The sequence below is a fragment of the Dipteris shenzhenensis genome, chromosome 5, assembly GCF_047967505.1.
Source record: "Dipteris shenzhenensis isolate YYH24624 ecotype China chromosome 5, Dip_SZ_1.0, whole genome shotgun sequence".
In the NCBI taxonomy this organism is placed as follows: Eukaryota; Viridiplantae; Streptophyta; class Polypodiopsida; order Gleicheniales; family Dipteridaceae; genus Dipteris; species Dipteris shenzhenensis.
In genome coordinates this window covers 872,519-898,772 of record NC_141600.1, presented here as the reverse complement: position 1 = coordinate 898,772, position 26,254 = coordinate 872,519, and the positions used below count along the sequence as shown (strand labels likewise).

Here is a 26,254-nt window from a genome sequence, read left to right as displayed (position 1 = left end):
CAATTAGATAACCCTTTTCTTCATCCATTGGAGAAATATATTACCACTTTGAGAGTTAAGTTATTCAACAACAAAATTGAAGGCTAGTTTCGTACAATATTTTAAGGATGGTCAATGGTTCTATGAGCAACAGAAGAGAAGTAATTGATTTTATACTCTGTTGTCGAGAGGTAGAGGTACTCTAAAACTTCATTATATGATAGCTTTTTCATCTAAGACTAGAGAAGGTACATTGGTCAAGGTGTAAGACTACTTGCATGGCTAGATGGTGCCAATTGCACCAATGTGTCAAAGATCCTCACTAGTTTTATAAGCAACAGAATAAAATTGGATTTATTTTATCCTCTTTTATAAAAAAGTGGATGTACTCTAAAACTTTACTGGATGATGGCTCTTTCATCTAAGAAATTTGAGCTGGATTGTATTGAAACACACTTTCTACAAATATAATTCTATCAACAATTAACATAAAAATGCTGCATGATTCAAAATGCATATTGTACATCAATTCAACGCCAACTGATGGAAGTGATGTCTTATTCAACAAAGGCATATCTAAGGGTTACAAAAATGATTCTAGATCCTGTAAAATAGAACTGTAAATGCTGCATGATTCAAAATGCATATTGTACATCAATTCAACGCCAACTGACAGAAGTGATGTCTTATTCAACAAAGGCATATCTAAGGGTTACAAAAATGATTCTAGATCCTGTAAAATAGAACTTACAGAGGACCACTTGCTACCATATCCTCGTGCTTACCATAATAAAATAAATTATTACATGCACCCTAACTCATACCCCTTTTTCCTCTTAATAGCATATTACCTATCTCTACCTCGATACAAGAAAAGCTCAGGTTATTCCAGAAATAAGGATCAAAACTTTAACGACATGCCTGCCATTCTTATTTTATGAAGGCCCTTCACAGAGCTCCAAACCAAAATCTAATTATGAGATGTTTCTCTCTCTCATTAGATTTTCAATTTTGGCAATGTCTGACGGTGAATCAACTCCATGAGCATCATGATTGACTTTGATCACCTGTATCGGCAGTTAAACAACAAATATCACTATTAAAGAGCATAATGAGATTAGGAATTTCAGACAACTCATTTCATCAAGCCCCTCCTTAGTTACCGCCTTGCATTTGTGCTTGAAGTTCCAACAGAAGGGAGATGCAATTATTAAAATCATACACAAAACAGTACTAACTAATAGACAATCACCAGTAAGACACAGGATGCATATCATTAAAACAGTCAAAAGTTATCTACTTCAAATCTGAAGCTTTGGACAAGATATCAGTCGATATACAAACACTTGATAAAGTTTCATGGTAATATGAAAGAGGCATGCAAAAGGCTTCCATCGACTTCAATATTCACTTTATTGGTTATTACCAAGGTATACACACATATATAAAAGGTATATATGCCAAGATCATCCCTGAATATGCCAATTATTAATGTTATGTCTTTAGACCTTCAGAGTTGAAGTGTTTGTCTTCTACATATGAACAAGCACACAAAAAATCTACTTGGCAATGGCTCTTCACTAGAAACACATAAGCGTGTCAAAGATCGGCAATGCATCTACATAATGCTAAACTCAATACCTTCAACTATATTTCTGACTGATCTTAAACAAGGAAATCATGCAACCAAGATTTTCAAATGAAGTGGTTTTGGGTCTGACATGGCAATCTCTTACCAAAGAAGATGATGCCTTTGGCCATTTTACTCAAGTCTTAAATAATTGTCAGCTCAAGGCAGGGAAAATGGTACAATTTCAAAGTATGTTATACGGCACGTCGAGGAAATTAAAAAGCTAAAAACTGTTTCCTTGAGAGCCCCTGAAGTTGGACAAAGGAAAAGGAAAGTGCCTCACAAAACTGACTAGCTGAGACCTGACACCACAAGGCCGAAGAGACCGTGTCATAAGCCGGAGGTAGCTTGATGAGAATAAGTGCCACCAACTGGAGAGAGGTTAGTGCAGCTCCCATGGACAAAAGCTGGTCATGGATGACCTTAGCCTTCATCAGAAAGAGCTGCATAGCACTACCACTGGAGAACTCAAGACTATAAAGCTGCCCCATTAGAGTAGCAGCCCACATCGCTAGGTCCCCTGCATAAAGGTCCTCTAGTTTGGACCATACCTCGTACGGCCTTGTCAATGTCTGCACTGCAAGAGAAACCTCTTTCATGATGGTGCGCACAAGGGCTGAATGTGCCCATTTTCTTCCCAAAGTAGCAAGCTCGTCTTCAAACTCATCCTCCTGATCTTGGGTCCACTTTTGGAGCTGTAGTTTCCACTGAGCGTAGTTTGCTCCGCTTAACTTGTCCTTGTCATTCGTACATGGGGGAGCCATTGATACGTGATCACCCTAGAACTATTGCTACCTCAACACCTCTGCTTCCGACCCTGACAAAAGAAACTGCCCCTACCAGATCTATATGATCTTGGTGTTGATTAGCATCAAGTGATCATAAGTACATAGCACTAAGACAAACGAGTGCTACAGGCACAAGGGTTGGAAACCCTAATCCTAACCCTAACCCTAAACGGGTTTGTATAAGTGTAGAGTCAGTCATTTGTGGTGTGCTCTCTAGCTTTGACCCCTCTCCTCATCTCCACTCTTCTCCTCTCCCTCTCCATATTTGTTCACGGTATCAAAGCTCCCTTGACTTCCGCTGAGGCATCGAGATCCTTGTATTAGAGTGTGAGAGATCGATTGAGAGATTGAGAGTTTCTCTTGAGTGTCTTCACGATAGTTCACTTCCATTGAGTGATTCCATTCATCTCTATTCATTAGAGTTCTAGTGAGAGTTTCTTAGTGAGATAGAGAGATCTCATTCCGGCCATTTCCATTCATGTGTGGAAGAGAATTTCCGTTCATCGATTCTTTCAATTCCTTTCGTTTTCATTTCAGCTTGTGAGAGTTTTGAGTGAAAGGGAATTCTGTTCATTCTTTGGTGAGAGCGAGTCGTTCTCATACTCTATTGTGAGAGAGAGAGAGGATTTCCTTCTTCTTTCGAGAGAGAGAGAGAGTGAGTTTGTCAAGAGACCATATCCTTCTTTTCCGAGATAGAGTGAGAGAAGACTATCTATAAATTGACTATGAGGCGGCTCCTACAATAAACTACTCTACAAAAAGCTCTAATAGCGACCTCCAATGCTAATGAAAGCAACAGCCGACTCTGAAAGCTTTCCACACAGCCTCACGCAACAACTAATGCAAGGCAACTTGCACTACAAGCTTCAAAGGACTACGCACGAACACGACTCCTAGAATGGCTCTACCTTCAAAGACACACATACCAAGCATAGGCGACTCCAGTGCTCCCTAGCTCCTTCGACAAACTACAACAGCAAGCTCAAGCGACTCAAGAGAAACTACGCGGAGTCTAAAACCAACCACAAGCAAGGCCTCATTGGCAATGACCTACAACCGCTATTCCAACAACCCAAAACAAGCGTAACGACCAGCCCACAAGGTACAGTCAACCACTCAACACACGCTACTTCAATCGCAACAACTCACGGCGACACATCAACTGCCACGTCAGCACAATAGTCCCACAGTGCCATGTCAACACCGACTACCATGTCATCAATCCACATCACCGTGCCATGTCATCATGCCACCTCTGCAAGCCTTGTCATTATGCCACATCAGCATGCCATGTCATCACTAACACGTGGCATAGTGCCATATAGTTTGCACACTGCATGTGCACCCACCTCCCACATCATCATTTTTCACGTTTTTGCCCCTCCACCTTGATCAAGCCGTATCTTTTGATCCAAGAAGAATTTGAGGGAGCTCCAAAAAGAAAAGTTGCTCGGTTTTTTATGCTCTACGTGCTCGTCACATCACGCGCAGGTTTTGACACTTGCATCACACTTTTTAGCGTCAGCATCAAATCCTCTTCTTGCACGCATTGAAGCCGCTACATCGACACGTCTGACCCCACCTAAAAGGAACAAAAGGAAAAGAAACTATCTCGCTTTTCATCACTCGATGGTTGGTCTAGCTCTAGATTGGCGTAGATTAGTGTATCCATAGAGGAGACAACTCCAAAGTAACCAATCAAAGCCATGCCAAAAAATTCCCGACTAGTTTCAACTTCCTACTCGGAGTCAGTCCTACACTCACATGCGGTTTCATATCATCACATGTCCTAAAACCCGATGTTCCACAGTTCAGTGTAGATATGACATCAGCCTAGACATAGCATAATCCAAAACTTGGCTAGACAACAATCGGTTAGCACATAAACCTACAAATTCATGCCAAATATAGATTACCACAACACAATACAAAAAGTAAACAATGAGCTACGCCTACTACACGATGATATATCGCTTTAAAAAAGATTGGACCCTAAAGAGGCTATCCACCTATTCCTAATTGGTACAAGCAAGACATTCACAACGTGCATTGTAGTCCAGGACTTGATTTGACACTACTCATCAATGACACATACAAAGGCAAAGTTGCATTTACTATTGACAGCACAACAATCCACTCAACACTATAACTTACAATAGTAACGCGAGCGCACGCACACACACACACACATAACTCTAATAGGTGAGAAGCTCGACAACCTCAGTGGATTATTCAGAAAACTAAGACTAGTCATTTTCAATAAGGCATCACTTATTAGACAAAACATGTTGAACCTAACCGATCGACACCTTTGCTCAATCAAACATCTTCATGCAAAAGAATTGGCGGGTTGGATGCCATATTCTATGGCGACCTCTGCCAAGCAAGCCTAATTAGAGACAATTGGACCTTCAACTAGGAGAGGGATACGAGAATCTACTCCAGATTCTTGCCATTCAAAGGCAACACTGGAGGAATAACAATCAATGTTACTTGGTAAAAAACTAAGGACTCAAGCCATTCAAGCACGGAAAGGTCATTCCAATGATCAAACATTCACAGCCTCAGACAGAGGTAGAGGCAAAGGAAGAGACAGAGGAAGAGCATCTTAGAGAAGTGGTTATCATCATCAGCATCAACATCAGCATCCAAGAGGAAATCATTCTAATAGAGGAAGATTTCAAGGAAGAGGGAATGCATCCACCAACGTGTCAAACATTCAGTGCAACTACTGTCATAACTTTGGACAATATGAAAGAGATTGCCGCAAGAAGCAATATGACTAAGGAGGTTAATCTAGCAGCAATAGAAGAAATTTCCGTGGAAGAGGAAATCATCGTGGTGGACATCCAAGTCACAGTCATTATGCCAAGGAACCTCACACAATGTTTCTTGCAAGTGAGGACATACAGAAGACTGACAGAGTGTACATTGACATCGATTGTAATTCCAAAGGAGAGAGCAGCTATCAAGTCGATCAAGCAGATCAAGATCCTTGGTACATCGACAGTGGTGCATCATCACACATGACAAAGCATCATGAACAGTTTATAGAGATAAAACCATTATAAAAACTGAAGAATATTCTCTACACTGCAGATAACACACCAAATCCAATTCAAGGGCAAGGCATTGTCCCTATGAACAATTTTACTGGTACAAAAGGATTGGTGAAAGATGTACTCTGTTCCGAAACTCAATAACAACCTCTTGTCAGTTGGACAAATGACGGACACAACTATCGAGTCATGTTCGATGGAGATGCATGCACGATCAGAGACAAATCTAGAGGATATCAGCTAGTGGAAAAAGCAGTCAAAGAAAGACACTTGTTCACAATGCTAGCTTCAGTGTTGGAATGGTCACCTCCCCATCTGTACGCCCCCATACAAGGAGAGCATGGGGGAGGTGGACCTAGGGATGTATAGATTGCCACATGGGCAGAGAATGGGGCTGCCACATGGGCAGCACATGAGCTGTCATGTGGACAGCACAATATACCTTGTGCTAGAGAGATGGCGGGGGCATGAACCCCTAGATCTGACCTGGCAAGACGGAACTGCAGAACAGGTGTACGGGCTGGAACAGGCCCCAAGTAGAGGCGCATAGGTGCCGCTGACATCAGCAAGCGTACAGAGCAGGGTACAAGGGTGTGCAGACCTAGGACAGGTGGCGCAACTGTACGGAACAGGGTACAAGGCTGGAGCAGCCAAGAGTCAGCAGATTGGAGCAGCAGTAAGACCTACCTTGGGCCTATCTTCTGGAGGTGAAGGAGGTACATCATAGCCTGCAGACAAAGCTGAGAAAGGGCTGCCCACCTAGGCTGGCTTCCGGACAGCAAGGTGGAAGGGATCTAGACAGAGAGTCTACATAGGCTCGAGGTGGAGCTCCCAAGCTCAGAGATCTAGAAGTGCCTCGCTTGTAGTAGAAGGACCTTTTGGTATTGTATCTTGTCCTACTTTGTAGATGGACAGAAATATAAAGAGTTGCTTCTATATTTGTTTTTTAGCATTGTCTATTTACTGGCTTGCACATCTATACACATAAGTTAAGAACTGTGTGATTCCACACCCCCCACGCACACTGTGTGAGCTCCTAGGCATTACTATCAATCTTCCGCTGTGTGTACCCTCTGTTGGGTCATTTCTAACATTCAGCACCAGACTTCCATGCCATGTCAGCTCAACAACAATCGATGCCACTTTCCGCAATATGGCACAAGAGATATGGACATGTTAATTTCAAAAGCTTGATGCAATTGAGAAACCAGAATATGGCACTTGGCATTCCTAAACTACAGTTTCTTGAAAAAGTTTGCGAAGCATGTTGCTTCGGTAAGCAGAAAAGAACCGATTTGAACCAATTTTGGCAGAAGCACCTCTCGAGCAAGAGGTGTTCTTGATTTGATACATACAGATGTATGGGTTATGCACAGACCCACAGTATTAATGGTTCACTTTACTACTTGACTTTCATCGACGACTACAGTAGATATTGTTGATTCTACTTTCTGAAAGAGAATCTGAAGTCTTTTCCAAATTTCAAGAATTCAAAGCCATGGTAGAGAACCAGACAGGCAAAAAGATCAAAGTCATAAGATCAAAGGAGGTGACTACATGTCTTCAGCATTCATGAACTTCTGCGAAAGTAATGGCATGCGAAGACAATTCACATGTGCAGATACTCCTTCGTAGAATGCAATAGCTGAAAGGAAGAATGGAACTTTAGTAGAAAATGCTAAAACAATGCTCAGTGAAATTGCTGAAACTTTAGTAGTTTGCAGTGTGAATTGCTTCTATGCAAATGTGATAAGCAATTCACACTGCAAACTACTTGCTTAATCAGCTTCCGACTGAACCGATTCAGGGCATAACACCTTATGAGGCATTCACCGGATACAAGCCACACATTGGGCATCTCCGCATATTTGGTTACATAGTATATGCCCATAGAAGATTGATGAAGAAGAGCAAGAATTGCCAGAGGATCCTCCTCAAGAAGAGCAACAACTTACATGGTCTACTAAACAAAGAAAACCACCAGCAAGGTTGACATATGCTCAGAAAGGTGAAGCAATTCAGATTGAAACCATCGATTATGCTCTTATGACTACCATCATGGCTATGGAAGAGCCGGTTGGATGCAATTGATAAGCCGGAATGGCAAACTACTATGAATGAAGAGATGGAAGCTTTATATAGAAACAACACTTCGGATTTATCATTAGGAAAGAAGGCAATTGCAAGCAAATAGGTTTACAAAGTAAAGTACGATCCAGATGGAAGCATTGAAAGATACAATGCCAGACTAGTTGCAAAAGGTTTTACACAACAATATATGATGAGACTTATGTCCCACTAGCAAAGATGGATTCCATAAGATTTTTGATGTCACTAGCTAGATGCCAAGAATGCTTTTCTCCATGGTTACCTATACGAGGAAGTCTTCATGCAGAAACCAAAAGGGTATGTTGAACCACTAAAAGAGCATCAGGTTTGCCATCTCAAGAAAAGTCTTACGGCTTAAATCAAGCATTCAAAAGTTGGTATAGCATAGTTGATAAGTATTTTGCTAATCTGGGATACATGAAGTTCAACGCATTTCATACTCTCTACTACAAAGTTCAAGGGAAAGACATTACTATTACACTTTTGTATGTAGACGATCTGATTGTGACAGGAAGCAATGAGAGCTTCATCAAGAAGTTGAAACAAGACTTATTTGCAAAGTTCGCCATGAAAGATCTTGGACTTATGCACTATTGTCTTGGTATTGAGTTCTGGAGAGAGTCCGACAGTACCTTCATGAGCCAGTAGAAATATGTGCATAGTCTCCTAAAGAAGTTTCATATGACAGATTGTAAAATCACAACCACTCCCATGGAGCAAAATTTAAAACTTACAAAAGATCCGAAAAAGTCTACAGTCAATGACAAGTACGATCAGCAGCTCATCGAACCTCTTATATTCTGGCTATCACGAGGCTGTTATGCCTTCATGAGCTAGCAAAAATATGTGGATAGTCTCCTAAAGAAGTTTTATATGACAGATTGCAAAATTGCAACCACTCCCATGGAGCAAAATTTGAAACTTACAAAAGATCCAAAAAAGTCTACAATCAATGACAAGTACTATCAGCAGCTCATCGGACCTCTTATATATCTGACAATCATGAGGTTGTTATGCCGTTAGCTCACTTGCACAGTTTATGATAAATCCAAAAGAGTCTCACTTGAATGCAGCCAAAAGAGTCTTGAGATATATTAGAGGTACAAGACAATTTGAAATAGAATACAAAGGAGGTCATCCAAGGTTGCATGGATACTATGACAGTGACTATGCAAGAGATCATGAGACCAGGAGATCCACATAAGGATAAGCATTTTTCCTTAGTAAAGGTGCTATATCATGGTTGTCAAACAAGTAGCCAACTGTTTCTCTGTCTTAAACAAAAGCAGAATATAGGGCACTCATAACAAGTGCATGTGAGGCTAAATGGCTCAGAAGACTATTCTCAAATCAGATTACTTTGATGAGTCAAAGCCAACAACAATATAATGTGATGATCAATCGGCTCAAGCATTAGCCAATAATCCAGTATATCACTCCAAGTCAAAGCACATTGATGTCAAAGAACACTTCATCAGAGAAAGACTGTTACTTGGTGACATCACATTGCAACATTATAACATCGAGGAGAATGTTGCAGATATCTTTACCAAACCCTTGGGAAAGAGCTTTTTGAGAAACACCGACAAGCTATTGCTTTGACGCACAGGAATGACAGTTGATGTGTGCACACCGTCAAGCCGACGTGGGCTTCCTTGCCAATCAATGCTACAAACCTTCTCCTACTAATTGCGTGGGCTAGAGCTCCTCAAACCAGACTGAGAAAGGGTGTTAAAGCAGATCAGGAAAGGGACAAACCAAATCGCACCATAGATGGGTGGAAATCCCCCTCTAAAACACGTCACAAAGCTTCTGAGGGGATCGCGTTTGTTGCTGCCCTCTTTGGCTCCGTGCAAACCTGAAGTCTAATACCGGCTCCATGCAAACCTGAAGTCTAATACCATGCAATGCTAACTCTCGTAAAAGCCAGCAGAGACACTCTCATTTTCTCTCCCTCTCTCCCTCTCTCAACAGAGACACTAGGGCCCAGGACAACATGTCGGGCTGGACCCCCCCGAAGGTATTTTATTACTTGAAGAGAATCTGTTACAAAAGTTCAACGTAGAGCTGTCTGATACCACCTTCAAAACGTGAAAAATCCCCTTTATTACAAGAGCTTCAAGCTCATTTCAAATTGGCAACATGCCACTTGTCTAAAATCTAGACTAAGTCCTATTACATGCCACTAAGGGCCACTCTGGAGTCTTCAAAGCACTTGGTCACACGAACCGCCTCCTAGATGCTTGTCAGGCTCCCGTAGCGCTTAGGAAAAATAACTCTTCCTAGTACCTGCAACAATTAATTAAAGCGCACCACCATGGCATTAATTGTTAGCGCTTTGCATGCAAATAACACACTGTGGACTAATTCTAGTCACGGTGGGCGTCCCCACTGAACACATGTGCACACCTAAACAAATATAAATATATATATTTATTCTCTGGTTGACCGGAGTCAACACTCTTGATTATGATTAAGGAGTTTTGACCAAGGGTCGAGGCGCCTTAATTATAGCCAAGTCTCTCCAACCGAAGTTGGCACATCTTGGTTAACCGAGGTTGACCCTCTTGGCGCATGCCAAGTCTTGTTGACCGAAGTCAACACTCTCTGACCGTAGTCAGCTCTATAGTTCTGGTTAACCGCAGTTAACCCTCTTAGTAATAAACCAAGTCTCCTTGACCGAAGTCAGGTTTACTTGACTAGAGTCAAGTATCTTTGACCATAGTCAATCCCTTGACCATTAAAAGAACTCTTTGACCATAATTAACACATATAAAATACTTTAATTATGATCAAATAAATGGTCAACTATACTTTGACTTAGGATATTTACATTGTGGTGACATCCCCTCGGCTTCTATTCACTTGACCTCAACTGAAAAGCTTCCTTGTAAACATCCAAAAGCTGTGGATGGTCGGATAACATGTCTTCGTCCATCCACTTGGCATCTAATGCCGTATAATTTTTAAATTTTACAAGATACCTGTAAAACTCCTTACCCTGAGGGCCTTTGCACACAGTATGGTACACAATCTGCTCTGGTTGAAGGACCTCCTCCAGCTCATCCACTTCTAGTGGATCCTCTGATACTGGTTCTGTAGGCTCTGGTCCCTAGAATTTCTTTAGAAACTCACATGAAATGCATTGTGAATCCTCCAATGCTCTGGCAATGCTAATCTGTATGCAACCTCATTTATTCTTTCTGTAACCCTGAAAGGGCCATAGTATCTGGGAGATAACTTTGCATACACTTTCTGTTTGCCTTTAAACTTGCGGAGCCTAGTTTTTTCAAACTTCAAAAGTACCCAATCCCCTTCCTTGAGATCTAACTGTCTTCTATGCTTATCTGCAGCTCTTTTATGTTTCTCTTGAGACCTTTCAATTGCTGTCCGGACTTGACTGTAAGCCGTCTGGAGGTCTCTCACAAACTGATCAGCTGCAAATATTTCATCTTTGGTCCTCAATATAGGTGGCAAAATCACTTTCCCATATATGACCTCAAAAGGGGCTTTCCCTGTAGAGCTATGTACTGTATTATTGTAAGCAAACTCTACCAACGGTAGGTACTTTTCCCAGTCTGAACTTTGGTCACCCACGTAGCATTTCAGCATATCCAAAACTGTAGAATTTGCTACTTCACTTTGACCATCTGTCTGGGGATGGAAAGAAGAAGAAAAATTCAAATTCGTCCCCATGTTATCAAATAAAGCTCTCCAGAATAGACTGGTCATTCTGGGATCTCGATCACTAACAATGGACTTAGGCATACCATGATGTTTAAAAATCTGTACCATGAAAAGCTTAGCCATATGATCTACCTTTATGGTTTTGCGAACCGGAATGAAATGAGCTTGCTTGCTGAATCTATCAATGATAGTCCAAATCCCATCATTCCCTGACTTTGATCTTGGCAAATCAAAAATAAAGTCCATTGTAATACTTTCCCATGGTGCCTGAGGCACGAGAAGACGCATAAGTAGGCCAGGTGCCTTCCATCTATCATACTTCACTTTCTGACACGTAAGGCATTCAGTAACAAACTGATGTATATCTTTCCGCATCCCTGGCCAAAAGAAATACCTCTCTAGTGCTAGAGTTGTTGCTGTAATTCCTCTATGTCCAACATAGGGAGGTGCATGGCATTCCTTCAAAATCTTTTTCCTCATCTCCTGGGTGATGCATAGGCAATCATCTTTCATTAGATACCCATCTTTGAGGGAATAGTGACTGGTGGATTGCCCCTCTTGCATTTGCTGTAAAATTTCACCAAAATCTGCATCACGAGCATATTGCTCCCTCATGTCTTCCAGGTCCTAATGATAGGCAATAGTCACATTATTGACCTGGGGTCTTCGGGACAAGGCATCTGCCACTCTGTTCCGAATTCCTGGGGTATGGACAATCTGAAAATGATACATTGACAGCATGTTTATACCTAGATGAATCCGAGAACATTCCCAAACTCATCCTTTAAAAACACAACATAGTGCAGTTTCAATCTCATGATAGTCACTCACAAGGTTGAAAACCATAAACTCCATCATGCATAGCAGGGACTAGCTACTATGACATCCCCACTGACGTCATCAGCGCCCAACAGTGGGTGTAGACCATAGTATAAAAATATGCTCTCACACATACAAATCCACACACCCACACATACTTGAGCATCCATTTATACAAAGTCTTTGTACTGAGTTTCTGTCAGCACTCCGGAGGTGAAGGGCAGACTCAGCCATGATGAAGGCTAGCACTAAAGGAGAAGGCTAATCAAAAGGTAGTCCAAAATCTCTTCAATCAAGCTACAACTGCTTGTGAAGTCTAAACGTTTTCATTTTAGTCTCTCCCCAACGAGCATCTAAATCTAAATCTAGCTGATAGGGCAACGCACCATTTAAGATAGAAAGAATTATCACAATACCAGCAGGCCGCAACTTGGACGAAAACTTCACAAGGTGAAATTTGCATGTCCGCTAATACGGCAGAAGCATATACCTAGATGAATCCGAGAACATTCCCAAACTCATCCTTTAAAAACACAACATAGTTTGCCCATTTCATATGCTTCTCGGAAAGCTTGGTCTGAGTCAAAAAGTATCTCAGACTTTGGTGATCTATCTTAACAGTCAAATCTGCACCCAAAAGATAGTGCTTCCATGTATGGATGGCATGAATTACAGCCAATAACTCTTTCTCATAGATTCCTAGATATCTCTCTGCATCCCGAAGTCTCCTGCTTTCATAGGCTACTACATGACCATTCTGATGCAATGCAGCCCCAACACATTCTCCATAAGCATCGCAATCAACATCAAAAGATTGATAAAGATCCGCGACTACAAGAATAGGCTCTGTAGTCAACTTCTCCTTGAGTGTATTGAATGCTTTCTTCTGTGATATTCCCCATGTGAAGGCTGCATTTTTCTTAGTAAGTTCATGTAATGGAGCTGCGATATTAGCAAAATGTCTGATAAACCTTCTGTAGTAAGAACACAGGCCTAGGAAACTTCGAACTTCATGCACAGTTTTCAGCTCTGGCCATTCCTAAATGGCACGGATCTTTGCTCGATCCATTTTTATCCCATTCTTGGATATTATATGCCCCAGATAATGGATTTCTTCCAAGAAGAATTCACTTTTCTTGCTGTTTGCGTAGAGCTGATGATTTCTCAGCTCTTGAAACACTATTTCGGAAGATGCGATCCATCATTCTATTGAATGTGGCTGGAGCATTTGTCAACCCAAAAGGCATCACTAAGTATTCATACAACCCGAATGTAGTGCGGAATGCTGTCTTGTGCACATCCTGAGGCTGTATTCTCACTTGGTGATAGCCACTCTTTAAGTCTATCCTGCTGAAAACTGAAGCTCCATTTAACTGATCCAGCACATCATCAATGCACGGAATAGGGAATCTATTCTTGATGGTCATTTTGTTCAGTGCGCGATAATCGACGCACATACGGAATGAACCATCTTTCTTTTGTACTAGCAGTACAGGGGAACAAAAAGGAGATGAGCTGGGCTGAATCAACCCTTTGGACAGCAAGTCCTGTACCTGAGCCATAATCTCCTCTCTCTGAGTCGCACTGACTCTATAAGGTGGTCTGTTTGGTGGCTCACTACCAGGCATTAACTCTATTTGATGATCTTCTGGTCTCTCTGGGGGTAACTCCCCTGGCAAAGCATCAGAAAAGCAATCTTTAAAGTTTACAAGAAACTGAAACTTATCTTTGTCTGCATCATTCATTTCAGCATGCATATCATTCTCTTTTTCTTTTACAAAAACCATGTACGCAGAAATTGCAGACTTTATTGCTTTACCACATGTAACATCAGATACAATGGGGATAGTGTCCCCTTTATTCCTGGCAACTAAACGCTGATTTTTCCCCCTATGCACAAACTCCGGCACTCTTTCAGGAAGAGTCAACTTCACTGCCTTGCGATGAAACCAAGGCATTCCCAAGACTACATCATGATGTTTCAGTGGAGAAATGAAGAAGTCTTCCTGATCCACATAACTTTGAACATGAAGACGGAGCTTCCCTATCAAGGGAGTGACTGGCACAGGATTCCCACAGAACATTTGATCGGCATCCAAAGCCCTGCCCAACTCCTCCGTCTTTATTCCCAGCCTCAGGGCTAGATCCTCTGATATGAAATTATCAGTAGCCCCTGGATCAAATAAAATTAGCGCTTGCTGGTCTCTGACTTTGCCCCATGATAGCAGCAATTCTCGTTCTTTTGGGTTTGAAGCATGACCCAGTATGTCAGGAATCCCCCCCGCCATTGGCTTTTGCGGTCCTCGTGGCTTCTCTGCCTCTTTTCCCTTCAAAGTTGAAGGCTTTTCTGGGCACTGGGCAGCCACATGCCCCTCTTTGCCGCACTTGAAGCATTTCCCATCTCTACGGAATTCAGCTATCTGTTCAGGGGTGAATAGAGATTTGCCTTTATAAGCCTTTGAAAACTGAGTACCCCTCGGCTTCTGAGGCTGAAACCCTTTCTTTTCAGCCTTGGGGTACTCTTTCTTTTTGCTCAAAGGCATGCATATTCTTTTTCTGCAAATCTCTGATTTCTCTGCTTTTCTGCTACTTTTCTGACAGTAAAAGTCTGACAGGTAGGTGAAATCTGCTAGCAGAAACAGTCTCTGCAACTGTCCCTTTTTTTTTTTTTGAAAGGACAGTAACCAGATGGAGTAACTGGCTAGTTACTCTAACTAGACTGACTGGTTCTGGTCTGGTTAGTCTGCAACTAGACTAACTGGATTGGTTACACCAACCAAGCTGGTCTGGTTAGGCCAGATTAACTGGACCAATGTTGAACTAACTGGGTACTGGTTCAACTAACCAGAGTTGACTAGCTGTAGTTAACTTAACCAGGGTTTCATTAACCACAGGTCAACCAACCAGGATTTTCTGTACCAGGGTTAACTTAACCACTGGCCTGCCAGGTTGACTGCCACGTGTCAGTGCCACATCATCTAGTGCACGTGTGGACGCCACGTCAGCTGGACCTGCTGGCTGCCACGTCAGCTGTCTGTCAGGCCTGCCACGTCAGTGCCACGTGTCCTGCACCACGTCAGCTCTGCAAACTTGCCCAAACCTTGGCAAGAATTTCCGTCGAGACCATCGCGCCTTAGAGACCAATGCGCGTCACGGGCTTTTGCATCTCTGGAGAGTCGCTTGTCTTCCATCAGCCAGCCTTCTGGAGAGTCGCTTGTCTTCCATCAGCCAGCCTTCTGGAGAGTCGCTTGTCTTCCGTCAGCCAGCGAACCCGTGCGTGAAGGCGTCGCTATGCAAGGCATCATGGCTACACAGGAAGCGTGACAGAATTTGCCCCAATTGATTTGCGTTCACATCTCTGGTATTGGATGCACGTACACCATCAGCAATACCAGGACTTGCGCTATTCCACCCGAGGCGTCACGCAATCGTCTGCTCAAAGCTCTCTCCAAGGAATGACACAAACCCACGCTCCTGACTCCTCGCTTAGCTTACTAACTGCAGGACCCCATGAACTTTTGCACTTTGCCTGGCCACCGTCCTGCGTATAGCCTTCGTCGGTGCATCCAATGGTAGATGGTCACCAGTCGTTTTGAAAAACTAGTGCTTGAGAACCAGAACTCGTAGCCCACTGTTTGGCGGAATTTGCAGCAGCCAAAATAGAGCATCGAGAGGTCCAATGATCTTCTGATCACCCAACCACACATCCTCAAGCCTTTCTTGGATCGTCACCACCTGAGAAGATGGTGAATACCAAGCTCTGATACCAATGCAATGCTAACTCTCGTAAAAGACAGCAGAGACACTCTCATTTGCTCTCCCTCTCTCCCTCTCTCAACAGAGACACTAGGGCCCAGGACAACATGTCGGGCTGGACCCCCCCCAAGGTATTTTATTACTTGAAGAGAATCTGTTACAAAAGTTCAGCGTAGAGCTGTCTGATACCACCTTCAAAACGTGAAAAAATCCCCTTTATTACAAGAGCTTCAAGCTCATTTCAAATTGGCAACATGCCACTTGTCTAAAATCTAGACTAAGTCCTATTACATGCCACTAAGGGCCACTCTGGAGACTTCAAAGCACTTGGTCACACGAACCGCCTCCTAGATGCTTGTCAGGCTCCCGTAGCGCTTAGGAAAAATAACTCTTCCTAGTACCTGCAACAATTAATTAAAGCGCACCACCATGGCACCCATTATTTGTTAGCACTTTGCATGCAAATAACACACTGTGGACTAATTCTAGTCACGGTGGGCGTCCCCACTAAACACATGTGCACACCTAAACAAATATAAATATATATATTTATTCTCTGGTTGACCGGAGTCAACACTCTTGATTATAATTAAGGAGCTTTGACCAAGGGTCGAGGCGCCTTAATTATAGCCAAGTCTCTCCAACCGAAGTTGGCACATCTTGGTTAACCAGGGTTAACCCTCTTGGCACATGCCAAGTCTTGTTGACCGAAGTCAACACTCTCTGACCGTAGTCAGCTCTGTAGTTCTCTGGTTAACCGCACTTAACCCTCTTGGTAATAAACCAAGTCTCCTTGACCGAAGTCAGGTTTACTTGACTAGAGTCAAGTATCTTTGACCATAGTCAATCCCTTGACCATTAAAAGAACTCTTTGACCATAATTAACACATATAAAATACTTTAATTATGATCAAATAAATGGTCAACTGTACTTTGACTTAGGATATTTACATTGTGGTGACATACCATGTGAGTGTGAAATGCACGGAAGCATGCAGCACAGAGAGAGAGAGAGAGAGAGAGAGAGAGAGAGAGAGAGAGAGAGAGCACCCAACAGAGCATACGCACAGCAGAAGACTGGTAGAATTGCCCAGAAGCTCACACACTGTGGTGTGGGGTGTGGAATCACAAACTTCTTAAACTTATGTGCATAGAATAGATCGGCAGACTCATCAATAGACAATGAACCAACCAGATAGAGAAACCACCAAAATAATATATTTCCATCCAAGGCTATGGACACAATACAAAAGAGATAGATCCAAAGTCCCACCAATGGTGTGGTCGTCTGATCTTACCACAAGGTCCTTCTCCTATCTGCCGGCTATCTCTAGACTCAAGCCCACATGCTCCACCTCGAGCGTTTGTAGACTTTCCGTCCAAAATGATCTTCTCAACCTTGCTGCTCTGTGTGTCAGCCTAGGTAGGCAGCCCTCTCTGAGCTAAGTCTGCAGCTCCTCATCCCAGTTCACCTCTTGTCATAGGCCCAACTAGTGCTATTACGCTGCTCCTTCCTGCTCCCTTTTAGGTCTGCTGGGTCGATTGGTTGGCCGGCCCTCTAGGACAATAAAAGGGAGGGCCTTGTGCCCTCATTTCTCATCTTCTGAAGCAACACTTCAGGCAGTTGGAAGAAGCAGCAGACAGCACCAGTTGGGCCTATGACCAGGAGGTGAACTGGGCTGAGGAGATGCAGACTTAGCTCACAGAGGACTGCCTACCTAGGCTGACACACAGTGCACCAAGGTTGAGAAGATCATTCTGGACGGAAAGTCTATAGACGCTCGAGGTGGAAGTGAAGGACCTTGTGGTAAGATCACAAGACCACACCATTGGTGGGACTTTGGATCTATCTCTTTTGTATTGTGTCCGTAGCCTTGGACGGAAATATATTATTTTGGTGGTTTCTCTATCTGGTTGGTTCATTGTCTATTGATGAGTCTGTACATCTATTCTATGCACATAAGTTTAAGAAGTTTGTGATTCCACACCCCACACCACACTGTGAGAGCTCTTCGGCAATTCTATCGCGTACCCTCTGTTGAGTGATTTCTAACATGGTATCAGAGCCCAAGTAGGAGGCTCACACGTGTGGGAGCCTAAAGGCAGGGACCTTGCTGAAGGACGACCCTGATTCAAAAGCTCTTAGGAAACGACTTCCATGACTAGAGGACAATGCCCTTGCGAGAAGGGTGACTCAGGTTCAGTCAGGTGCGTAAGGAGTTCTAGTCTGTTGAAGGTTGAGTTTGATCGACTTTGCTGTGTGGTTTAGCAGCAGAGATGTCGACCTCTTCAGCCTCTTCAGCCCCTGCTCTCCCTTCCTCCTCCACCAAATTTCTTTCTTTCACTATCCCTAACTTTGGGAAACTGGATGGGTCAAATTACCCAATCTGGAAGGTGAAGATCCGGAGTCATTTAGTGGCTCGGATAAATGACTCGGAAGCTATGGGAATTGCCAGCGGGAGTGGAGGCGAAGCCAGAGGATATGGTGGACAAACAGGGGAATATACTCATGGCAATAGACGGAGAGGAGCTCAACGCTTGGGAAGACAGAGATGCACATGCCCTGGCATTGATCATAGGGACTACGGCAGACTCTATGCTTCCTCACATCCAGATGGCCGAGACGTTAGTAGAGGCGTGGGTCACTCTGAAGGATCTATACGAGACAAACAACACATCCCGGATCTTGCTTCTTCAGCACCAGTTCTACAACCTAGATATGGATGAGGGAGATTCGGTACATAGCCACTTGACGAAGGTCAGGTGATGAGGGATCAACTGGCATCAGTTGTTGCTCAGAAGGTGGACTCATGCCATTTGGCCTTGATGGTACTGAGGAGGCTACCTCGGAGTTTTAAAAGCTTTGTTACGACTGTGACAGCAAGACAGAGGACCAAACCTCTGACTTTTGAGGAGTTGGGTCCATTACTGCTAGAGGACGAAGCTAGAGAGAAGCTCTACAACAACGACAAAGTTGACAAGGCGTTGCTGGTGAAGGACTTACATTGGCAAATGAAAGGGCAAGCCTAACGGTAGCAAGTCCAAGAAAGAGAACTATGATGACGAGGATACTTTCAAGAGGAAGCAAAAGAAGAAGTGGTTCTACTGTGATACGCCAAGTCATTTTGCGAAGGATTGCAGAAAGAGGAAGGCGGATCAGAAAAACAAAAGGAAAGAGTCCGACTCAGATTTAGAGTGATACAAAGGCCAAAGCAAATGTGGTAATCGAAGAGTTGTCCCTGGTGACATCTCCATGTGTTACTGAGATCAGATATGTTGACCTAGAAACCATAGTGAGATGTGGGTCGACGAGGAGTCAGAGACCTTTGTTAAGGTGATAGACAGCATGGAGTGCTTGGTATCTTCCAAGTGCGTGGCTGTTGACACTGACACGATGGTGGATTCCATGGAGTGCCCTCAGGTCTCATGTTCAGATGGATGCTGTACTTCGGGGACAGTACAAGATTACACTGGCTATTGGTGGGTGCCTCGATGAGGTGCATGGTTTGCTTTCAGAGCATGCACACAGGCAATACGACGACCTGGTATGTACTTGATGTTCTTCATTTGAGCCTTTATAGCATGTTGTGGAGAGACTCTACTCTTCATTTGTCTTAGGTAATGAGAGATTAGAAGGAATTGGCCTTTTTCGAAGATAGAAGGGGAAGTGTGGGTGCTTCTTCAAATTTTGGACACAGATTGTTGGAAGGTGATGGACAAGCTGTACTAAAGCCAGAAGAGTACCTGCTTGAGAGCTTAGTGAGAGTTCGTGGTCCAGGTTATCTGGAGATATTCATTTGTTGCGGACCTTACCAAAGGAAGGAAACAAACCCTCAGAGCGTGGTGCCAGGAAGACTCCAAGTTGTTCACTCATTATGAGGGGGACAACTAGAAGATCGTGATGGCTGGATTCCTCAAGTTCGAAGGCAGGAACGTGACTGAAGGTGCTGGTGCCAGGAGGTGCTACTAGAGATGGACTTGTGTACCAGAATAGTGTGCAAAAGCGGAACCAGACTTGTGGAGCAAGAGCCATTGGATGAAAAGCCAGGAAAAGATTTCGACGTCAAAGTGTTCCAAAGGACTATGGCCCGGGAGTCACTAGATCATTGTCATCGACGTGTTGGCATAGGGCTGAGATGTGTTGGTGAGAGGGGGTGTTGGAAAGGTCACCTTCCCATGTGTAACCCCCCATATGAGGAGAGCATGAGGGGGGTGAACCTAGGGTTTGAGAGGCTGACACATGAACAGGAGCATAGCTGCCATGTGGGCAAAAGAAAAGAGAGAGGGACGAGGCTGCCACATGGGCAGCACCTCACAGCCAAGAGAGAAGAGGTGGCTGCTACATGGACAGCAGCAAGGCTGTCATGTGAGCAGCACTGCTCAAGACATACCTGGAAGAGCTTCAAAGGCTGCCTCAGATGGCAAGACTGTGCAGGATGGATGGCGAGGGCAACAGCCCCTGGATCTAGCCCTGGCCAGAGGCGCCACATGGCAGAGAGGTTCTAGGCAGCAGGCGACACATGGCATGGTATCCCGGACAGATGGCACAACATGGCGAGGGCTTGTAGGCAGGCACACGGCCTGCAAACAGGGCTGATACATGGCCTGAGATGGCGGGGGAGCCTGCAGGAGCAGTCGGCCTTGGAGAGGACTGGTAGGGCTGGTCAAGAGCTAGTCTACCAGGTCGGATCAAGAGCTGCAAGGGGCTGGACCCTATATATGTAGGGGGACATGTGCCCTAGTTTTGTGGGCCAACAGGCCCTTGTTTTGAGCCCCAGAAGGGGCGCATTTAATGGACCAGAGGGGGCAGGTTGACCGACCAGCAGGTCAGCACCCGACCTAGAGGAGGAGCTGCAAGTTGAAAGACCGATAAACAAGGACATCTCCAACTTGTTCCAAAGATCTTCTCCATGGGAGCTAATCAAGCACCTGCATCGACATGTGTATTGGCCCACTGTGGGTCGGTGAGAAGGGGTGTTGGCGCTATTTAGGTCCCCTCCCCATCTGAGCCCTTAAATGAGGAGAGCATGGGGGAGGTGTACCAGCAGGGGTTTAGAGAGGCCACATGGACTGCCACGGGGGCTGGGCAACAAGGACTGCATGAAGAAGTCAGTTTAACTGCAACTGAGTCTGCATCATCTTGGAGTAGAGGATACACTGCTAGGACAGTCAACATGGACTATCAGGACCAGGTCGAAAGGCAGCAAGCACGTCTGCAGACCTGCACAGCATCCAGGGCCAGTATTGAGTGTTCTGCAGGTCAGGGCATGCTGGAAATAGTATGCAGACAGAGCAACAGACCTGCGCAGCAAAAGCTTGCGATTGGTCTGATCAAACACTCTGTAGGCTTTCACAACAAAGGGGTGTCCATAGCCTATGAATGTACAGATCTTTGACTTATGCTACTGTGAAATACCGCATGTAACATTGACCGTGCTGCCTCCATCAGTCTCCAAATCTTCCTCCGCAACTCCATACTGAGCTGGCGTGTCAGGTACGGTGACTTGATGAGCAATCCCACGTGAGCAATATCGTTGAAACTACTCATGAACAAAACTCTCGAACGCCATCTGTCCTTAGTGTGTGGAGCATGCAACTGGTCTAAGATGTGGCCCTCGCATAGAACTCTCAAACACCATCCGTCCTTAGTGTGTGGAGCATGCAACTGGTCTAAGATGTGGCCCTTGCATGGAACTCTTGGAACTTGAGGAGCACATCACTTTGTGTACAGACTTGCACGCTGCAGGGCAGAGCAGGAACACTCAGAAGACAGGCACCTGGCACAAGACTGCCATGTGGCAGAAGATCGCAGAGGTTGGAGAGGTTTTTTTCTGCAGGAACAAAGCAGGCCAGTCTGTAGATCTAATGGTTGTCTGCACACATCTCTCTCTCTCTCTCTCTCTCTCTCTCTCTCTCTCTCTCTGTACACACACACACACCCCAGTACACACTAAGGAAAGAAGTTGGATTTGAATTTAACACTGTGTGATTCCTGGACCTACTCTTCGTTTATCTTCCACTACCGAAAGCATTGGCAGTAGCAGGCAACCTCCACCTCTATTTTCTAGCATGCAACAAAGGAAAGGGGCTATTTTTGGGATGCAAATTTATATTGTTACACCAAGTACCTAATGGTGGTCTAGACCTTAGGCTCAACCATGGTCCAAGTTCCAACACGCTAAAAGCTTTGAAGATGTCCACGCATTTGATAGAATCTTGTTAGGGGCTTTTTATGGTGTTCCTGGTATGTTTTTAGGAAAACAAGTGCCAAATACTTGAGGTGGGAAACAGCCTTTGGTTCTAGCTAGTCTAACCCTCTTTACACATATCCTTCGGTCTTTTAGTGGCTAGACATTGCCTTTTATGTGTTGTGGCTGTAATGTGCGGTAAGAGTCGCAAAGTTGACTCAAATTAGCACTTAATTGACTTGGTGTACAACAAAAGTGATATGATAAGAGTGTCATGATATAATTGTGTCATGAAAAGAGTGTCATGTTATAATTGTGTTATGCCCCTCATATGGCATCTCCATGTGCTGCTTGTCAAAGGACAGTGGATTTTTTGCAAAACGTTGTGTAAAGTTCATCCAAAGATGCTCAATACATCACCAAATAAGTGTGCATGCGTGTGCATGGGTTGCATGATTTTGTGTGTGCGTGCGCGCGTATGGGTGGACGGAAGGATCAGGGGAGAGGAGGTGGGATTTGCAAAACAAATGCACAAATAAGGGTCGAGCCTCTCAGGGGAAAAGAAATCCACTGCTTTGCTTTGCATACCTTCATCTTATAGCCATTTTCTAGCACCTTCAATTGTTCCAAATCCTCTTCAAGTTGAAGACGTGAGGAAGCAAGACGAGGATACAACTCCAAAAATTTGGCATCATAACACTACAAAATAGTCCAATAAATACTCTATAAGGTCCTTAATGCTCTTTTAGAACATGCATATTAAATTCAGGACCAACTGATTACCTGGATGCCAAGATGGAGTAAATACGGAAAGTCCGGATTTACTTGACCATTCCTGAGAAACAAACATGAAAACAAAGGCTTAGATCAAAGCACAAATGCACATTGTTCTGCAAGTACTAGAAAAAGAAGAAATTCATCACTAAATGCCTACTTGTTAAAAGGAAGTAGGCCCCTCGAGAAATATATGGCATAGCCCTGTTTATCAACAATACATTTTACTCTATTTGGATTGTTAGCATCCTCTGGCTGCAAGGAGGTGACGGCTGTGCTGAAAACAGCATCTGGTGCTCCCTGCAAGGTCATTAACAATTAAATCAGACAACATGTCTTCATACAATGATTCTAAGAATGCCATAACAACAGTTGGAAATGCAATGTACTCTTTGGTTAAAGTGGGTGGTGCTGACCAAAGCACATAAGACTCCTTTGATGCCACACATTGACCGGTTTTACATCCTCTGCCTACAAATCGAACTTCTTTTTCTATACACTTCTATTTATCACGTCTCAATGTGACTTGTAAATCCAAGATGGGCTTTAAAAAAATGAGTTTTCTTCAATACGAAGAATGATATGTTTGTTATTTCATGTGTAATTCCAAAATCTTCTTCTAAGAGCTTCATTTTGACATATCTTATCTCATACTATTCCAACCATTCTCTCATTCAATTGTTCTTAAAGCACACTAACTTCCTTACCCTGTAAGAAAGGTGTTTACCTTACATGTTTCATGTAATTGTTTCAACGTCCCTAGAAACATTGAGCCCTGTCTTTTTATCATGCACTAGTCTAACTCCAACGATCAAGATTGGATGTGGAGCTAGTAAGCCATACACAGCACCTTCTCTTTGGGATTATTAACATGCTTGTCTCCTTTGATACCAAGAGCTCAATGATGTACAGGCTCTTAGTTAACATTTGGGCCTTCCTACTGCCAACAAAGGGTTGTATAAAAGGTTTGTGCGCTATACATGTAAACTCCCTTGTTTCCCATATCCTCTAGAAAAGGGAAGCACAACATGTTAACATTTTTTATTGTCACAAGTTTCATGACCTTACTCCTACAACGTACAATATGTGAGTTGTGGATTCAACATGATGCAATATGCACGAACTAATTGTCACAGATGTTGCTTTATCCCATCAATCATAACGTAGATAGATTGCCACCAATTTCTAATACTCTCTTTAATCAACAAAACCCCCGATCTCGACCAAATGCAAAGCTTTACACAGAACTTGGGAACATAGACCTAGTTTGATTACAGGTGAGATAAGGATAGTTTTGGATGCCCCTTTCACGACATGAGAGCTTAGGACTATACTCTTTACTCTACCGAGCGGCAAGTGCCTAGGTGATGATAGCATCACTCCTACTTTTCTCACCACCCACCAGGATATAGTAGGCATTGCAATCAATTCAGCTTTCCAAGAGAACAGCAGCATCATGTCATCCTCTCTTTTAGAGGGACTCGACCATGTTACCCCTAAAGGGAAGGACGAAACCCTCGTTACTTATAGGAGGTCAGTCACTCTTCTCGGTAAGCATAAGACTAGGGATGCTTAAAGCAACTATTTAGAATAGCTACTCTTTCACTAGATTCTTTGTCTTTGGTTCTGGTTCTTCTTTCTTGGACTGATCCTCCATTTTATTTATGTCTGCATGTCTACAATTTTGTGCAAGATGTCCAGGCTTAGTAGAACCACTTTTTCTTCTTCTTGTTTTCACTGTCAAAAAAGTTGGAAGCCCTCTGAAAAACTTTGTTCTTGGTCTTACCTTGGCCATGTTATCCTTATCATTTGCTTTATCAAACCAACTCCATCTCTGTTATACATGATGTCCTATCAAGCTTCCTCCAATACAAGCAACAGCCCTGGCTCTGCGAATCTGAGTGGCTTGACTCGATCTGTTTGCCATCAAAAAATGAGTAATCCTCTGAAGCTTGTATGAAGTATCTTGAGTATAAACAGGGCTAGATGACTTCTGTCTACCTTTTCACCAACTACTGCTAGTTGATCCATAATCACCATCACTTTCGTGAGGTAATCATGCACAATCTCTCCTTTCTCCATTCTAATGGTGAACAAATAATTTTGAGGCGACAGAATCCTCCTTGATTATTTGTCTCGTATATGTTCTTCAAGATAGTCCAAGCTTTACCCCTGTCTACCAATGTTCCCCAAACTGAATGTGTAGGATCATCGCATCCAATGTCATCCCGATCTTCATTGATAATGCCTCAGAATCCCTATTCCCCCACTATGCCAACTTTAATGGGTCTGCAAGTGTTACTACCTTCCCTGTCACATCTACCATGTCACAAGGCTTCAGCTCCACTCCAGTGGCCACATTAAATAATTCCTGGCCACAATGTGGCTCTTGATGTTCACCTTCCATAACAGGTAATTGTTCCCTTCAGCTTGCCCTACACCCAAAATTGGACACAGGCAAGTGTGAAGCCATCAGATCTGAAGAAGCTGAAAGGAGAAATTAGAATAAAACATCATGCAACCTTACTTGACAATTGACACACTTGTTTGACTCTTAGTCACCTCTCTTCCCAGAAAGATCATCATTCTTTAGATATTTAGAGTACATCTCTAGGAATTGAAGTCATCTTCCTCTCAAGCAAAGGTCTTCATCCTCAAATAAAGATCTCCTATGTCGATCCCTTGGGCTCTGACGTCACGTTAAATAATTGATAGGGAGTTCCTTCTTAGCCAAGCCCAATCTGCAGCACAAGATTAAACAAACTCCACAGACCATGCAATGCTTCAAAACCTCCTCTGCATGTGCACACAAGTATACAGAAATAGATGCACACATCTGGAGAGATGTACAGCCAATAGACAGCCAAAACAACTATACATACATACATACATATACATGTGTGTGCTTGTGTGTGTGTGTGTGTGTGTGTGTGTGTTAAGATGTATTTCTCTAATGAGTCCGACCACTTGTTCAAATATTGCAATTGCTAATCCTTGAATTCTATTCTTTATTTGAATTTTTTCAGGAAGAAGACTTCTATTGAGTATGAAAAAAGCCCCTGGCCAGGCACGAAGGGCTCCATGAACTCTGCTCTATAAAGGGTCTCTCCATGTGTGTATCTATGCATGCAGGATATAGGTAAGGATGCATGCATGTATGTATGTATACATTCACGAAAAGCCTACTTGTCATGACTCGTACCTTTCTAACAATTGTGCTCCCTATTTCAAGAACAAGGATTTATGTTAAAAACAAACTATAGGTTTTTGGAGGCCTCTTAGTGACCATGCCACACATCAGAAGATGGCCGCCTACCGCTTGGTGGTGATCTATGCCAAACATGTAGATGGTTAATGAGCTATGGGTGGGCCTTATGGGTCTCCTACCTTGACGAGCTGCTGTAGAGGGAACTCTTGTTTGAGGTCTAAAAAATGCAAATTAAAAATGTATGGAGAGTGGGGGGA

At 43.4% G+C, this 26,254-nt stretch overlaps 1 protein-coding gene across 1 annotated transcript in view; it reads right to left on the bottom strand.

Moving 5' to 3' along the window:
* Positions 1–661: 661 nt before the first annotated feature.
* The window catches only part of CKS (Nucleotide-diphospho-sugar transferases superfamily protein), a 35,592-nt gene continuing 9,999 nt past the window's right edge, over positions 662–26,254 (bottom strand). Inside the window, exons 5-8 of the mRNA XM_087374832.1 lie at positions 22,950–23,089; positions 22,799–22,850; positions 22,604–22,714; positions 662–1,046 (exon numbers count right to left, since the gene is read on the bottom strand). Coding sequence (XP_087230958.1) covers positions 954–1,046; positions 22,604–22,714; positions 22,799–22,850; positions 22,950–23,089 — 396 coding nt within the window. The 3' untranslated portion in view covers positions 662–953. The remainder of the gene's footprint in view (positions 1,047–22,603; positions 22,715–22,798; positions 22,851–22,949; positions 23,090–26,254) is intronic.